The sequence below is a fragment of the Pteronotus mesoamericanus genome, unplaced genomic scaffold (genome assembly GCF_021234165.1).
Source record: "Pteronotus mesoamericanus isolate MK-2021 breed Mesoamerican mustached bat unplaced genomic scaffold, CSHL_Meso_final scaffold_705, whole genome shotgun sequence".
Classification (NCBI taxonomy): Eukaryota; Metazoa; Chordata; class Mammalia; order Chiroptera; family Mormoopidae; genus Pteronotus; species Pteronotus mesoamericanus.
In genome coordinates, this window is record NW_026555326.1 from 14607735 (window position 1) to 14624394 (window position 16660).

A 16660-nucleotide genomic window follows, 5' to 3' on the forward strand; every position below is an offset into this window, starting at 1 on the left:
CCCGGATGGCAGTAGAGACGTTACTCGAACCCAGGACCAGAAGACCAAGCCCATAGCTCATTCTTCAGCTCAGATTCCACACCCTCCTCACTCCAGCCCTTACCTTCCACCCGCTAAAGACAGTTTGGGGTGAGGGCCCTGACACATGCAAATGCAGGCACACGCACCTACAGATACATTTTCTGAAAGTGGCCTCATAGGGAGGAAGGGGTTGACTTGTGTCTGCTCCGCCTGCGCTGCAGTCCTCCATCCCAGGCCTCAGCCAGAGCAGTGGAATTTACCGAGAGAGACCTGGCTATGACCTAGGAGCAGGAGGGGGTGGGAGAGGGCTTAGAAATCCCCAGCATTTCAGTCTGTCAGTCTCCAGCCACCCAGCACCCGCCCCTCCGGGTGTTCACAGGCCGCCTCTCGCCGCAGCCGCGGAGCTAATCAGCACAACATCCACCTATCGATCGTTGGCTTGGTGCCAGGCTGGCCGACGCTGTGCCCGTGGAGGCTGCGGGGCACCGGGGCGGTAGAGCAAGGCTTCGAGGGAAGGGGAGCCTTCAGCTCCATCCAGGACATCATTCAGAGAGAGCCCGGTTGGGCTTGGGGAGACCACAGCCATTTCTGCCACAGGTGGGAGAGACAGTGCAGGCCCAGAGCAAAGGGGGCCCTCCCTCCTTCCCCCATTCCCACCCTCCTTATAAAAGCAAAGAACAAAGAGGCTGCTGGGGAAGGAGGCTTTGATCTGACCCCACCTTCCTGCTTCTAGGCCAGGCACCGCCCAGACTGCCCTTGGAAGGGGGAGAGACGCCCAGCTCTCCGGGACCCAGGCATCCTGAAACCCAGGTGCTGTCTTTCTAGTAGCCTTGCCTGTGCTACCACAGTTTGGGCAGTGCCCCAAATGGGTGGGCTGTCAAGAGCATCTGCCCCCTCCTCAGCACAGGAAGCCAGCTAGGGAGGTGGGGAAGGGTGCCAAGCTCCACAGCTGCTGCTGGCACCCACCCCACACTGGCCAGAGGGGTGCCCACTGAGGCCTGGCATGGATGGCCTGGGCACAGCTATCATGGAGGTCAGGCCAAGCCAAGCTGAGAGCAGAGGCCGCAAGGAGTCCTGGTATCAGGGAAGGAGCCAGAGGTTGAGGAGAGCAACAAAAAAGATGGGTGGTTTATTGAAGGTTTGGTCCAGACACTTACAAAAATACAAATTGATATGAAATTCAGCCTCATGGCAAGTATCTGTCTTCACAGAAGACAAGTGAGTGACCCCCTGGGAGGGAAAGGTGCTGTCCCAGGGAAGGGGCCCACAGGGCACTGGGCACAGGTGGCAGGTCTGTGCTGCTTCCTTGCCCTGGTCCTGCAATCCACCTGCCCCAGGTTTTCAGCCTTGGCCCCCAGCAGGCTCAAGGATTCAATCCCATCAAATTCCAGTCTTCCTGGGAGATGCGATAAGGCCATCAAAGCAGCTGTTGAAGACTCTGTTTATCTTGCCTTGGCGTTAGATGCCCAGGGCTGTCTGCAGCTCCCTGTAGTTCCTCTTCAGCCTGGGATAAGGGGGCCAGCACCTGCAAGGGTCACCTCAGACCAGCTGACTTCCCCCATCACTCCTCCGTCTTGTCTGTCTGGCTTGGCACTCCCAGCTCTGGTGGCAGGGGCTCCTCCTCCAGGGTGTCTTGGGAGGGCTCTGGTTCCTGGGGTGGCAGGAAGGGTCCACTTGGCTCAGAGAACTCGCAGGAGACGAAGAATTGGAAGCAGCAGCAGCAGCAAGAGACAGAGGGGGCTGGGAGTGCCCCCGCCTTGCCACCCTGATGTGCCACTCTCTCCAGGGCTCCCAACAGGATGGGCTGACTCTGACTCTGTGAGGAGGAGGAGGAGGGGTAGCACCGATGTGTCCTCCATTTCAGCAGCCTCCTTTTGCTCTGCCCATTAGCCGCTCCAGCCTATTCTCCAGGGTCTCTCAAATCAGCCATTCCTTCCCATAATCTACTACCTCGTCCTCTCTAAGCCCCCACTTCCAAGTCTCCCCCAAACTGCCAATACACACCACTAGTTCAGCAAAGGCTTCGAGGGCCTTGACCCTGGAGATGCTGTTCTGATGGTCCTGCACACAGGCTTCAGTGTGAAGCTCCCACAGGCTCAATGGGGAGAAAAGAGGCCATAGCTTACAGCCCTGCCTGGATCCCTCTTAGTCTGACGCTCCCAGGCTCTCCCCACGCCTTCCCCCAGTCCCAAGAAGGGCCCCTAGCCAGAGGGTTGCTCCCTGTGCCCCAGCCCACTTACTGCTCTCCTTGCAGCAGACAGACACCTGGAGCCTCAAGCACTGGCCAGGACTCCCGGGAGTTGGCACCGCTGGGTGGTGGGAGGAAAAAGTTAGCACAGGCTGGTTTGCAGATTAATTTCAGACCCTCCCCGCTTCTCTTCTTTCTAGTTCCTTGGAAAGCTTTTCCTTCTTTCTGGGCCCCATCCAGGTGCCAGGCCCCATCCATGGCCCCTCCTCATCCCCCTCACCCCCTTTCCTAGGTCCTCTTCCTCCTCCTCTCGATAGACTCACTCTAGATGCCCCTTCCTCAGTCCCGGACTCCGGGCCTCTACAACCCCTCTCTCTGACCAAAGCCTCCCCCCGACCCCCCTGCCAGGTCTGGCCTCCATTCCCAGTCCCATCCTTCCCCCTCACCTCAGACTCTCTACCTGGACTGGTGGCAAAGCCAGGCACCCCATTCCTCTCCTCACCTCCCCCAAGGGGCAACCAGTGCGCCCTTCCTCACTCACAGATGTAGTAGTAGGTCTCTCCAGGCAAAAACTCGAAGCCAAGGGAGAAAGGTGTGAAGCGCTGAATCTTCTCTGAGAATTTAACAGGGCCAAAGGGAGCGAAGGGGAGGGAGCACTCCCAGCGCTTAAAGGCACCTGCCCCCTGTGCCTGGCAGGCCTCATAGCCCGACCAGTCCACCATGTATAAAGCAAATGTCTCAGGGCCCTCAGGGGGCCCTGGACCCTCATAGTGCGGGCAGAAGATGTCTAGGTAGTCGTTGAGGCCCAGCTCCACCACGGCGTCTCCTCGAAGCAGCCTGCAGGCACAAGGTAGTTGTGGGCTGGGGGGATCATGGCAGGGCGCGCTTGGGGCACACGGGTCAGAGAGACCGCATCCCCAGGGTCTCTGCCCACCTGTCCCCTGCCCTCTGGAGAGGGAACATCTCAGCAAGGCCTGAGGTCTTCAGACTGACAACCCTTGAGAGACAAAGAGAGCGCAAGGAACGGATGAGGCAACAGCTTTACAGGTTCAGAGAGGTTAAGGAATTGCCCATAACCACATGGCTCAAATGTGAGAAGGCCTCTCTCTACGCCCTGCCTTTTGCATTGGAGCTGCTACCGCTCTCTCTAGCCCCAGTGCCCACCCAGGGCCTGGCACAGCACCTGTGCTGGGCAACTGTTAGGTGAATGGCTGCTGTGAAGAAGCTGGGGCAGAGGCTGAGGGTAGAGACCTAGGCCCACAGCGCAGTCACTGATGCAGACATGGAGACTGGGAATTGCATCCCCCTTAAATGGTGCACAGAGAGACTACCCTTTAGACCTCAATCCAATGCTGAAAAGAATGTCGGCGAAGGAGTGGATGGTGGGTGCTTCCCCACCTTTTTTTTCCAGGACAAAGTGCCAGAAATGGAGGGGAGCCCTCTCTACATACCATCCAATCTTCAGCCTCCTCAGGACTCCCCCACCTCTTGGGAGCTGCCGTGGGGGGCAGGTACAGGTGGGAAGGACTGGGGCAGACTGCCCCCCACAGCATCAAATTCAGCAGGAACCACACTTGCCCCCTCTCTAACACACACACACACACACCCCCTCGCAGCTTGACTTAGGAAATGCCTCCAATTGTTCCTCAATGGGTGGTCCAAGGGGCACCAGTATCAGGAGTTCTGGTTAGAAATGCGTATTCTGGGGCTCAGTTCAGACCTACTGGAACACAAGAAAGGCCTTTGTATGTTTTCTTCCACTGCATCCTTAGTGCCTGGAAAAGTGTCCTGCACAAGGACAGAGCTCAATAAATATGTGCGGATTGAATGAATGAACCGGAAACCTCAGAGTTAGGGGCTAGAAACCTGAATTTTTAACAAGTCCTCCAAGTGATTCAGAGGCACTGGTCTGGAACAGAGAGAGGAATTCTGAGTTAGAAGACAACAATAGCTCTTATCAGATGGCATTGGTATTGTGATGACCTGTCCAGCCGCCTGGCCTGCCCTCCCCAGGGGGTCTTTGGGCTCCCAGAAGGCAGAGTCTAGGTTTCCTTATCTCTAATTTCCAGCACTCTAGTGCAGGTCCTAGTACACAGTATGCTTTTAATGTTAGTGGGTGAATAAATGCAGAGTCACAGGTTTTCTCAAGTAGAAAATCGGAAAGGAAAACAGACGGAGAAATTTAGAGAGAGGCAGGGGGAATTGGGGAGGGGGATGTAAACAGTTAGGAAGGTCAAAGACTTGGCCAAAGGTGACTGAGCTAGAAGGGCAGGGCCCAGACTGGAGACAAATAGAAGGAGATAATGACCGAGATGAAAACAGAGATGCCAAATGAGAGACAGGGACAGAGTGAATGCCAGAGGGGAGGCTGAGCAAGTAGGAGAGTAACTCATGCTCTTTACCAGGAGTAAAGCCCCCTTTCTCGCTCTGAAGTCTACCCGCCTCCCTCAAGCTGGAAGGGAGGCTGAGGGGAGGCTGAGGGTCACCAGAAGAGAAGAGAGGGGGGCGGGGCTCATTGTGGAGGCCAAGGCCCCTCAGCTCCCGGCTCTAAGACTCTACCTACCATACTTTGGGCTGAGGTCTTCTGAGCATCCCCCAACACGTGCGGGTTGTGGGGAGACCCGGGGCACGCCTCACCCCTCCCCCCTCCCCGCCGACTCAAACAAAGGAGCCCTGGCGTGCGGCCGGCGGGGTACCGGCAGCACGGAGCACGGAGCGAGAGTCACAGAGAGAGAGAGAGAGCTGGAGGGACGCGCGCCAAGCCCGGGAGTGCACAGGCCCCGCTGGCTCCTGGCCGAGTTCGGCCCGGCTACCTGGGGTTACTGGAGTTCCAGTAGAAGTCGTGACGGAGGCCAGAGCCCCCTTGCAGAGGGGAGCCGAGGAGCGCGACCCAGAGGACAGTCCGCAACAGGGGCAGCAGCCGCATCGCCCCCTCGGTTCAGTCTGGTCTGGTTCGGCCCGGCCCACTTCGCCGTGGCCGCGAGAAAGGTACAAAGTAGAGAAGAGAGGGTGCGGGGTAAGGGGGTGGGGTGCGGAAACTCACAGACCACGCCCCTGGATAACTTTTCACCAATAGGAGCGCGTCTCCGCCTCTCCACTCCAGCGCCAGCTCTCGTTAACCCCCTGTGAGCCTCTACCGGCGCCGGGTTAGCCAGGCTCCCACTGAGACTGCACAGGGTTGCGAGGGGGCGAGGGAGCGAGAGGGACGTATTCCACTATCCATGAGGGTTTTTTTAAGAGATTGTATTTTTTGTGTCTGCATTAGTACACGGTAGAAGGCTTTATGAGAAGTTTGGAAGATTTAAATAGGAGCACACGCCCTTTGCCCAGGAAGAGTAAAGTGAGGCCTGGGCAAGGATCCACGAAGCCTGTCCAGCCGCCTTAGGGCATCACTGTTTTCTTTGCGCATCTAGATAGAGATAGAGCTGGGGAAAGGGACAAACCGGCTCCTGGGACAACCCTCCTCTCCCCACTTCCCCTGCCCCCCACTGAGTCTTCAGTGGTGAGCTCGAAGCCCACCTTGGGGTTTGGCTCCTGTCCCTTTCTGCCCCACGCCTCCATTCTGGGCTGGGGGCCCACGCAGCGCCAGTCCTGAAGACGAAGTAATGAGGTGGTTGCGGCTTGTACAAAGCACCTTTGTTCCCGAGCCCTCAGGTGGGGGCGGGGGAGGAGGCAGGTGCCTGGCCTCGGGATCGTGGGAGCTGCTGCCGGGCTCCGCCCCGGCTCTGGGGCTCTGAGAACACCAGCCAGATCCACTTCTCCCAGCCACCAGTCAGAGGGTGGGGACGGCGGGCAAACAATTTGGCTGGTTTGTTGAATGGTCGCCCCTAGATGTTGGGGGCGAAGGCTGGGTGACTGGGGACGGCAAAGGGCGTAGGCGTGCAATTCCCTTTGGTACTGGATTGCACAGAACGCGATTCCAGGCTGGGCAGAAACAAGCCGCGAGCATCCGCGCATCCGGGGGACAGTAGCTGCTCCAGCCAGGGACTCTCGTTCTCCGTTCTGTCTTCGTCTGAGGCGGCAGCGTCTCCTGCCGGCCAGATGAGCTGTAGCAGGGACAACCCAACCTTCCCTGGGCCGACAAACGGAGGCACGATCCCAAGATCTTCCATTTATTACAACTGAGAAGAGAAACAGGCTGGGCACACCTCCCGCAGCCAGGTCCAGCGCCCAGCGCCCCCTAACCCCTAGCTGCAACTGTGTGGGCTGGTCCCAAGGATGATGCTCGACAGCTCGTGGAGGTGCCTTCAGATGCCTGCTCCTTCGCGTCCAGGCTCTGGCTCCTTCCATCATTGCCGGGTGTGTGTGTGGGTGTACTCCAGTAAATCTGTCCACGCCTCTTTAAGTCCTAAGTTGGGCTGGAGGCAGGCGGAACTTCAGGAGAGTTCAGAGGCAGAGGGAGGTCACGGCTGGTGGCAGTAGCACAGGCCTGGGGTGCCGGAAGCAGAGAATAAAAGGTCAAGTCGTAAGTCCTCTTTTCCCAGACCACTCGTCCTGTCCGCCCATTCTCAGTGACTCTTCTTGCCCACCTGGAGGGTACCCCTAGGGGCAGGTTTCCAGCTCCTGGACCAAGGCAGGTCACTTGAAGGGCACCGGCCCTGGGGGTCGGCAGGCAGTGGCTTCCTTGGGGGTGGGGGCTTGGCAGGCCCCTGAGACTGAGAGAGAGAGAAGGTAGGAGGCCAGCTTGGGAGAGGGTGTCATGTTGGCCACCCCAGATGCACTGGTGCTGGAACACCAGCTTGTGGAGGGGCAGCCCCAGAGGTCACCGTTTTTTCCAAACAAACCTGTCACCATTAGAGATGCCACCAGGGTATGTGCCCTCAAGCACAGAGGGGGCATCTCGCCATGGCCACCACCATCACAGCCCTGGGTGGCGGAAGAGGCTGTGACCTTCTCTCCCCAACTGTTACCTTTGGGTGCCTCACCGCCGGGTCAGCGGGCAGAGGGCGGGTGGGGGGATGGGGTCGGTCAGCCAGCTCAGCCTGAACAGAGAGAAGGGCAGTGACTGTGAGAGCACAGCGAGGGGCAGTGGGCATGCAGAGGTCCTCCCGAGGGGGTCAGGTCAACATGCAAAATCAGCCAGAGGACAGGAGAATGGGGACATGCGCACAGGGCTTGGGTGCATGCCAGCAGATGTCTGGGGGAGGAAGGAATGGGTCACTGTGGTGTCCCTGGCCCGCTGCAGTCCCGCCACTGACCACCAGATGGTGGTAGAAACCAAGGCAGGAGGCTCACCCTTTGCTGCTTCTGGGGCTCTTAGTGTCTGAAGGCTGAGGGGCACCCTGGTCCCCTAATGAAGAGCATCACTGGCAGGGAACAGGGATGAGAACTGCAGTTGGGTACCAAGCCTCCCGCCTGCCCTGGGCCAGGCCCAGATTTACCTGAAGTCTCCTGGACACAGGGTCAGGAGGCAGTGGCCTGGAAGGGGGAGTCAGGAAGCCAAGTGCACTAGCCTGCTGAGAGAGCAGGAGGAGCAAACAGGCACAGAGTGGGGTAGGGGGGGAAAAGTAGAGAGACAGATGTGGGCAGAGAGGGGTTAGTACCCGGGGGGGGGGCAGCCAGGACCCCAGGGACAGTGGGGGTTGTGCATGCTGTTATTCAGTTGCATGCAGAGGGGGTGAGAAGTGGTGGAGTGGGCATGGAGACCCCCTCCACACACATACTCCTCTCATCAGATCCAGAGGGCTCTGGGCAGGGGCACTCACCAGCCCTCTACACATGGCGAAGTGGGCCTCATCAGGTCCCCGCACACTGAAGACCATTCTGGGTCCTACCCTCCCTTTCTGTCCAAGGACCACTGCTGGGAGCAGGGGTAGACCACCTCTCAAAGCCACCAGCTTGGCCAGCTCAAAGAGCTCGGCAGACCCTCCTCTAGGTGGCTGCCCCTCTCCACTCCAGGCTGGACTTTTGACCCTTGGGCAATGTGTCTTCCTCTCAGTCTAGAGCCTTCAACACCCCCACCCCAGGGCCCCAAATGGATGTTTGGCCAAGGTGGGTCCCTCTCTTCTCTGGCATCCAGGACTCACCTTGGCACCTGGCATCAGCAGGGCCCTCTGTGGGGGTCCTGGGCGTTCCGGGGGACCACACTGGGCTGCCCTGAACATGGAAAAAGACAAGGAGGGAGAGGGCCCATCCTCAGACCGTGTTCTCCACCCATATGCCACCCTTGAGTGAGGTTAACCCTTTGCAGCTCCTTGAAGAGGAGCACGTGTGGGGCTTAGACCCACTCGGGTGGGGAGGGGAAGCTGACCAGCCCGAGGGCCCCCTTCCCCCAGCACGTGGGCTTCTGAGGGGAAGTGACCCTAGCATCCCAGCTTACCCACTCAGGTCTGCAGGTCTGTGTGTGAGGTGAAGGGTTCCAAGGGACATGGAGGGAAGGGAGGTGTGTGGGGTATGGCTCAAGGGGCTTGGGGTCAGAGCCAGGTGGCAGGGGCTGCAGAGGAGGTGGGGGCAAGGCTCAAGAGAGGTGTGGAGGAAGCTGGTGGCAAGGAGGCTGGTACCTGTATTGGCAGCTGGGTCCCTTGAGCTGGCAGAGTCTCTGGCGTAGGCGGGCACGGTGCCAGTAGCTGGCCCCAAGCAGCACCAGGATCAGCAACAACAGGAGGCTGAGGGGCAGCCCTGTGGTCAGGGAGCTGGAGGCTGTGGGGTGAAGGCAGGTTTGAAGGTGGGCAGGGCTGAGAACTCCATACCCAGGAAGGGGCAGAGGGCAGGGAGTGAGGCCAAGTGCTCAGAAAGTGAGGGGGGCCAGGAGTCACATCGAGTCAGGGAACCAGCAGTGAAGGGGTCGGAGAAAGAGGGGGCTAAAAGGTAAGCCACTTTGCCCTCCCAGGTGCTCTGCCCCCGGGCCATGCTACCTCTGATCCGGGCGCTGCAGTCAGGGGGGGCCCAGCCCTCTTCACAGTGGCAGTGCCTATTGCTGTCACAGACCTAGGAGGTACAGGTTGAGCAATGAAGGGATCTGGACTCTGGGGCCGTGCTTCCCTGTCCCCTGCTTTTCAAGATCTCAGATATCCACAAGTGGCAGGTGTACTGGGATCCTGGGTGCAGAGAGCCAGCGCTCTGGGAGTCCTTATCCATGCCGGAGGAAACCAGATCAAACCACCACTGTGAGTGCCTTCCGTATGCTGGACACTGCGCCAAAAGCTTTCATACTCATCTCATGCACCTCAGGAAGCGGGTGCAATCATTATGCCCATTGGACAGATGAGGACACTGAGCTCAGAGAGGTTAATGACCTGCCCCAGGTCACATGGCTAGGCAGTAGTAGAGCAAGGATTAAAACTAGGCACGTCTGTGTCCAAAGGCCATGATCCTTTCCCTCCCTGGAGGATCCCTGCTCCCCTTTCTCCTCCCCATGCCAGCTCACCCCATGCCCGTGGCATTTGCTTCGACATTCCTGTGCTCCCAGGAGACCCACAGGCTGGCATCGATGGTCAATGCACACCTGCCCAGTGGAGAAGACGAGCAAAGATTACACTCTTGCAGAGCTTATTAGCACTAGAGGCCAACATGGCTGTGGCCGCACCCTACTTTTACAGATGAGAAAACCAAGGCACATAGGACAACGGGGCTTTACTCAATCACGAGAATCTGAATTCCCCTGAGTCTGTGCCTTTTGCACTGGCGGACTGTGAGACCGGGGACTGCTCGCCGCGTCCAGATATCCCTCCCAACCTGGCCTCGCTCACCCAGGTTGCTCACCAGGCCAGGGCCACAGGCTGTGCCAGGGAGAGTCAGGAGGGGCTGGGCCACGTCGTTGCCCAGGTCCAGGTGTACCCTGCTGCAATTCAGCCTGGTCCCATTGGCTTCTAGTGTCTCCCAGTGCAAATCCCGGGCTGAGCCCAGCAGAGGCTGGGCCATGCCCCCCTGACACTGGAGCTGCCCGCAAATGGCATCTCTAGGGTGAGGGAGGAGGCACAGGGTCAGTGGGATTGGGGCCAAGGCTCCCACAAACCCAGGGGAGGAGACATGTCCTAACTCACCGAGGGTCACAGGACATGTAGCTGCCAGTAGGGCTGCGCCCACAGTTCCCAAAGGCATCCCCCCGAGTATTGGCAGTGAGGAGGCAAAGCGGTGTGGCGGGCTGGGCCCCAGGTCCCCAGAGAGCCTGGCACTGTTGGGCATAGGAGGCACAACGCCCTTGCATGCACACAGCCTGTCCACCAGCACACGGCTCGCCGTCCCCCAGACTGATATCAGGAGGGCACTGGGAGCTGTCTCCTGGGCAGAACTCTGGCAAGTCACAGTCACCTCTTGCTGGGCGGCACTGCCAGCCAGCTGGGCGCAGCTGTGGAGAGTGAGTAAACTTCAGTGTGGGTGCTGAGCAAATCCGGCCAGGTCCTGTGGGTCAGAATGACGCTTTCTACCCTGGACCCTGGCAGGTGAGCTCTAGGAGGCCAGGCCAGCCTGTGCCTACCTGGCAATTTTGACAGCAGGGTCCATCTGATGCGCACTGTGCGCCTGGCCTCAGCTGGCAGGTGAAGTAATCACAACAGGGAGCAGTGCAGTCCTGCGGGCCAGAACACAGAGGGGCCGAGCGTCAGAGCAGGCTGGCCTGAGGGTCTGCTGCACGGGGCCTGAGCCCAGAAGGATGCCAAGAGCAAGTGAAGGCTAGAGCCCAACAGTCGCTGCATACAGGGAGGTGGCAGAGCGGGGAGAGGGCCCTTCAGAAGTGGAGAGGGGTTCGGGAGACTTGGAGAGAGCCCTCGAGCCATGGTGAGGGCACAGAAATGAGTGGGCCAAGGCTTTGGGTGAAGGGCTCACATCTGGGAAGCCACAGTTGTGCTGCTTGCTCCGCTCCGATATCTTATTTCCACAGAGGGTAGCTATGGAGGGCAGGCGGGGCAGCTGTTCAAAGAGGCAGCTGCCCATCCCATCCAGGAGGGCTTTCTCCAGGGCCTGTCGGCTGCAGTTGCTGAAGTTCAGGCCTGGCAGGAAGCTGGGGAGGACAGCAAGGACGGTTGGGGCTGCAGACCACTCCCTGCCCCCTGCCCATCTGCTCGCTACACCCTGTGGTTACTCACTCTGTGGAGGCCTCCATGATGCAGCTCTTGGCTGGGGCTGGGCCAGGACAGGGGCAGCTGTTCCCAGGTGAGTCGTGGTCCAGACCCAAGCTGTGGCCCAACTCATGGGCTATTGAGGAGGCAACTCCCAGGATGCTTATGGAGTGGTCCTGTGGGAAAGGGATATCGCAGGTCCAGCACCAGCCTAACTGCTCCTGTTCTCTCCTCATCTGACCTGTAGGGCATTCAGTAGGCACCACCTCCCTCCTTAGTAGGAAGAGAGCCCAGGCCCGGGTGGCAGAAAATCTGGGTTTTAGCTCAGCTCTTTCCCCTCCCTCACTGTGTGGCCCGGGGAGATCACCTCTGTTCTTTGGGCCTCAGGTGCCCCCCAAAATGGGAAGGCCTCCTAGGTGAAGACTGTACACTGATGAGCTGGCCGTCAGTGAGTGTGCCCAGACAGCAGAGGCCATGAGATGCACCCCTACCCTCTATACCCACAACTCGGGGTTTGGTAACTTCGTAGGGAGTTTCAGTCAATAAACAGTACCACAGCTGGGAGGATCTTAATTGGGAATGGGGAAGAGACCTGGAAATAGCTCACCATATTTACACCTCCTGAGAAGTCAGGAGAACAGATGGAGTTCTGAATGGCCATGCCCACCATGGGCCCAGAGAATGAAGTAGCTCTGTGGGATTGAGAGGTCAGAGGTGAAGGCCGAAAGCCCGGGGGCCAGAGTTTCAGGGCCTCAGGCAGGAAACTGGGCTGTGAAATTGGTCAGGCCAGGGCAGAGCTGGCCCCATTGACCGAGCCTGGGGGGTCTTACGTCACCAGCTGGGCACTATCATGGGGCAAACGAGGCAGTAAGCTGGCCCGGCGCCAGCGGAGGAAGTTGTGCAGCGTGAGACCTGGGTCTTGGTTTATCTCTACCAGGTCGTGTCGGGTCCAAGCCTCCAGGCCCACTAGCACCACTCGTACATTCAAGGGCTGGAAGAACTGAAAAGAACTGGGGCTCAGGAGAGGGGTTCTCATAGCCAGGGGCCGCAAGGATGCCACCCTGCCTGGCACTCACTGTGTCCAGGAGTAAGGCCACTTCCAGTGTGCGGTTTAGCAGGTGCTGAAAGTCTGGGTACCTCTGGACCTGTGGGTTAACAGAGGTGACCATGAAAGGTGGCAGGGCATGCAGGGCCAGGGCAGGACATGCAGGGGTCAGCAAGCTCACCTCTGAATGGTCAGCTACAATCACTAGCTCAATAATCTTAGTCTCTGTCACCACGTCCCGCTTCCACTGTGGACAAGAGAAGGAGGATCAGGCACACTGTCTGCTCGCGGACAGAGGCCACGTGGGGCTGGCCAGGCTGCGTCCGCTCCCACCTGGTGTGGCCAGACAGAGGACAGCAAAGAGCCCCTTTTACAGAGGAGCCGCTGAGCCTGAGAGGCCCGGGGATTCGCCCAAGGTGGACCAAGAAGTAGGTCAGGAAGTGGGGAGTAGAGCCCCACATTTCTGGCTCCAAATCCAATGCTTTTTCCAAATTAAAAAAAATAATAATAATAGCCAGCACCATCAAATACTCACCATATGCCAGGCACAGTTCTAAGTACTTTACATATATACTGAGTTATTTAATCTTCACAGAAACCCTATAAGGTGAGTAGTTTTATTATCCTCATTGTACAAATTAGAAAAGTCAGTTTTTATTGCTTTAGGATTGGTAACTATGTATTTTCTATATCCAAGTAAGCTCTCTGCATATGGGATCATAAGACATGAGGAGTTTGAATCTAGTACCTACATCTAAATCCTGGATGTACCATTTATTAGTTGAATGGCCTTGGGTAAGTCCCTTAACCTGTCTCACTAAAATAGAGCTCTCCATAGCACCCACCTCCCAGGGTTGCTGGGAAGAGTAAAGGAGACAATGTTCATGAAGTGCCTGGCAGGTGGAGATCACTCCATTAGCAGGAGCTACTGTTACGGTGAACACAGCTCTGAGGGTCCTGGGGCCAGCCCTCCTGCCGTTCTTCTTACCCGATGAACACGAGGCTGTCTCAGGGGGTGTTCTAGTGAAGCCCGAGTGGGCACAGGTTCACGCCAGCTAAGGGCGCAAGTGTGTCCCGGCAGGAGGAGGTCTTGGATCCGGGAGATAATGGGAGGACCCTGAAGGTCCCCAGGCCTCAGCTCCAGAGTATAGCTTTTCTCTGGGGACAGGATCACCAAGCCCCTGGGGGAAGATGAAGGAAGTCAGACAACTTTTCAGTTCCATGTTTCAGAACCTGCCACGTTCACCACCTTCGTGGACTCTGCTCCCTGTACCTGAGCCCGGAGCAGATGCAGATGGAGACCCAGGAGTTTGCATGGCCCTGCACTCCTCCCTGGTAGCAGCAGTTCTCCTGTAGCACAGAAACATAGCACGAGCTTGCCCAGTAGGCCAGGGTTTCAGCCTCGGAGACTTGTCTGTTGGTCGAGATATGCAGCATCCTTCCACCTCCTCCGGGGATGGCACTCTTCAGCTGTCCATCCCTCCTTCCCTCGGGCCAGAAACAGGGTGCAAGAGCGCCTGACTCACCAGATTGTGTCCCTCGCTGACTACCCGGGTGCCATCAGGTTGGTACCACACCAGGGTTGGGTGGCCTGGGACTAGCTCCCTGTGGAGTGAAGACAAAGGAGGGCGGTATCAGCTGTCTCCCAGGGTGGTGAAGTGCCAGCCTAAGGCCTGAGGGTGATAGAGGGGTAGCTGGGTGCCAGGCAATACCCCAACCTTCCTGCTTCCCACTGAGTCAGCAGAGTATAGTGGTTGGGCCACAGACTCTGCCAGGCTATCTGGGTTCCAACCAGGTTTTCACCACACACTAGCTGTGTGACCTTGAGCAAGTTACTTAACCTCTCTGTGCCTTGCCTTCTTTATACATAAAACAAGAACAATAATAATACATAGTTATACCTACTTACAGGGTTGCTATGAGGATTAAATGAATTCAAGTACTTGTTACCTAACACATAGTAAATGCTATATAAGTTGTTAGCCATGTTATCGTTACTGTTATTACCACGACCGTACCTATTCTGTAGTAGCTCCAGGATATGACTCTCACCATCCAATTCCAACTTGATCTGCAAAGTCTCAGGCAGACTGGTCTGTGGGCACCAGAGAGCAGGTCACCTCCCTGGCCCTGCCCGAAATTCCTATTCTTCCTGACCAGAAAATGTTAGGCCCTTAGGAGAGTACCAATGATTAGATCACTGGTGGGGAGGGGGTGTCCCAAGGGAAGGGGCCAGGAAGGCCTCCCTGGCCTGGGGCATTGTTCTGGGGGGTTGTGCAGGGAGGTCAAGGAAGGTATCTTGAGCCGCCCCCTTCTCGGCTTCCTGCCCAGAGAGGAAGCATCATGGAGGACCCCGTGCAGGCCCCAGCCCTTCCTCTGACTCAGCTTTAGAATTGGGGGCAAGGGGGAGGGCATGTGATGAGGTCCTGACTCTCTCTCTAAGTGCTCCCCCCCCGGGGAAGACCAACGAATGAGGCCGAGAAAGCCAGTCCAGCCTCAGAATTTCCCAGTGGCCCAAATTGGTTGGGTGGGGCCGAGGCAGACAGATGTGTGTGGAGGGGAGAGGGAGATAAATGAAGCCAGGTGCCGGGGTGTGGTAGGAGAGACGGGAAGACCTGAGGTGGCCATGCCACAGTGAGGGCCGCTCGCCTGCTCGTCAGCCAAGCTTTGTCTTGAGACACTTGGTTGGGTGGGGTGGCAGGGTGGTGGGGGTGTACTTCTTTATTTCAGGGGAGAGGGAGGCTCACCTGAAGCACCTCCACTAGGCTGAGTGTGAGGTTGTGCTGAAGGATCTGGGGCTCCAAGGACCCACTTAGGGGTCTCTCTGGAATTGCCTGCTCCTTGGTGCCACCTGCAAGGTCCCCAGAACACGCCAAGAAAGTGCTGAGGGACTCAGCACCTCTGACCCACCTGGTTCCCAGCACATCAAGGCCCTTCTCTGCCTAAAGAACTCCTGCATTGCATGCTGGGACTTAAAGGAGAATACTGGGGGCTTCTAATAGTGTGCTTTCCTCCCACCAACCCATCCACAAAAGCCCAGAGAAAAAAGTTCAGCAAGCCCAACCTGTGGCCCCTCCCCACGGCCCTCAGGCCAATCCCAGGTTCTCACAGGGACCCTCCCCTCTGCCCACTCCCACCCCCGCCCCTCTCACCCAGAAAAGCCCCCTCGAGGACTGGGGGAAGCCTCTTGGCTGGGTGCCCACTCACCCTCCCCTTTCCTCACATCGGAGATGCTATGAACGCCCATTTCTGGGTGGGGAGTGCAAATACCCCCTCCCTAAACACCACTCATGCCCAGTCGGGCACACCCATTACCCACAGCCTCCGCTTCCTCCCTGTGTCCCTTCCCCGTCGCCCCCCCCCCCCGCCCCACAATGGCCCTCTCTCCTCCGGACACTCCACCCTCGCCTGCCCTCTCGGCCCCCCGGGCCAAGACAGCAGCTGGAAGTGAAAGTTCTAGGGAGGAGTTAGTGTCCTCGCGTCTTTCCTGGCCAATTCTCCTGTCTCTTGGCTCCTCCCGGGCCCCCTCCAGCTCAGCCAGGTTTCTGGTGGCATCAGCACTACAGTGACGGGTGCCTGGCCTCTCAGGCCTAGGAGGAAGTGCTGGGGAGGATCCTCTTTGCCAAACCCTACGAGCGTGTACACTCGGCACCCTGGCACCGGGTGAAACGGTCGGCTAGGCCCCAAAGGAGCGAGATGTCAGTCCTGGGGCGCAGCGACCCTCTCCTACGAGCCTGAGGGGAGGGGCACTGCGCCAGTTCCCTGGGTGCCTGGACCCATAGCCTGGAAGTGTCCGCGGGGACCCTGCCGAGGATGACTCTTCTTTCCTCTCCACTCCATCGCGCAGTCTCCAGGCCCTCGGCCCAGGATAGCAGACTAGGGCCGGCCGCGTTCTGGCTGCTGTCTCTCAGGGTCTCCTTCTCACCCCAGTACCCTAACGCCTCCCGACTTCCCTGCGCCTCTTTCCAGTGCTACCCCGGCCCACACCCCGGCCGGCACTCACCTGTATCTGGCAGTGACCGGAAGGGCAGAGGGCTGCCCGCACCCAGGATCCCCAGGGCCCAGAGCAGAACTAGCCGCATGACAGCGGCGCCCCGGGGCAGCGGAGAGTAGCAGGTGCTGGGCGGCGCGCGGAGGAGCCGCGGCGTCCAGGTCTGCCTCGCGCACTCTGCTGAGCAGCGCCGCAGCCAGGCCCCGCCCCGTCCCCCTTCTATGGGTCCCAAGCTAGTCACTGCTTCCCCGCGGCTCCTCCCTGGGAGAGGCCCCGCCCCCACCAAAAGCCGCCGGTTTAAGAAGGCGGGACCTAGCCCGAGACTACAGCTCCCGCCGCTCCGTTCTGCACAGCCGCTTACTGGCAACTGTGCAGGGTGGCAGCCGAGGCCCGGTTCGACCCCCCTTCGGCGTCGCATC

The 16660-nt window shown here is 58.6% G+C and overlaps 2 protein-coding genes across 8 annotated transcripts; both read right to left on the reverse strand.

The window, feature by feature from the left end:
* Positions 1–1137: 1137 nt before the first annotated feature.
* EFNA4 (ephrin A4) lies at positions 1138–5176 on the reverse strand. 2 transcript variants are annotated; one of them, XM_054563374.1, is made up of 4 exons: positions 5023–5176; positions 2751–3046; positions 2262–2330; positions 1138–1672 (listed from the first exon to the last, which is right to left on the reverse strand). In XM_054563374.1, the coding sequence occupies exons 1-4, from the start codon at positions 5133–5135 to the stop codon at positions 1521–1523; spliced, it is 630 nt and encodes a 209-aa protein (XP_054419349.1). In that variant the 5' UTR covers positions 5136–5176; the 3' UTR covers positions 1138–1520. The 2 variants fall into 2 exon arrangements, with proteins under 2 accessions (XP_054419349.1, XP_054419351.1); XM_054563376.1 differs by having other exon boundaries at positions 1545–1837.
* Positions 5177–6311: 1135 nt separating this feature from the next.
* On the reverse strand, positions 6312–16433 carry ADAM15 (ADAM metallopeptidase domain 15). Of its 6 annotated transcripts, none has more exons than XM_054562832.1 (23): positions 16254–16433; positions 14998–15101; positions 14269–14345; positions 13777–13855; positions 13524–13600; positions 13239–13431; positions 12432–12497; positions 12282–12350; positions 12036–12205; positions 11813–11897; positions 11233–11381; positions 10973–11147; positions 10626–10718; positions 10192–10496; positions 9911–10106; positions 9576–9653; positions 9064–9136; positions 8710–8848; positions 8236–8305; positions 7591–7662; positions 7120–7191; positions 6739–6864; positions 6312–6638 (listed from the first exon to the last, which is right to left on the reverse strand). In XM_054562832.1, the coding sequence occupies exons 1-23, from the start codon at positions 16330–16332 to the stop codon at positions 6558–6560; spliced, it is 2628 nt and encodes an 875-aa protein (XP_054418807.1). In that variant the 5' UTR covers positions 16333–16433; the 3' UTR covers positions 6312–6557. The 6 variants fall into 6 exon arrangements, 5 of the variants coding, with proteins under 5 accessions (XP_054418807.1, XP_054418806.1, XP_054418808.1 ...); XM_054562831.1 differs by having other exon boundaries at positions 7591–7665; XR_008528255.1 differs by lacking the exons at positions 6312–6638; positions 6739–6864 and adding an exon at positions 7445–7515 and having other exon boundaries at positions 7169–7191; positions 7591–7665.
* Between the last annotated feature and the right edge of the window lie 227 nt (positions 16434–16660).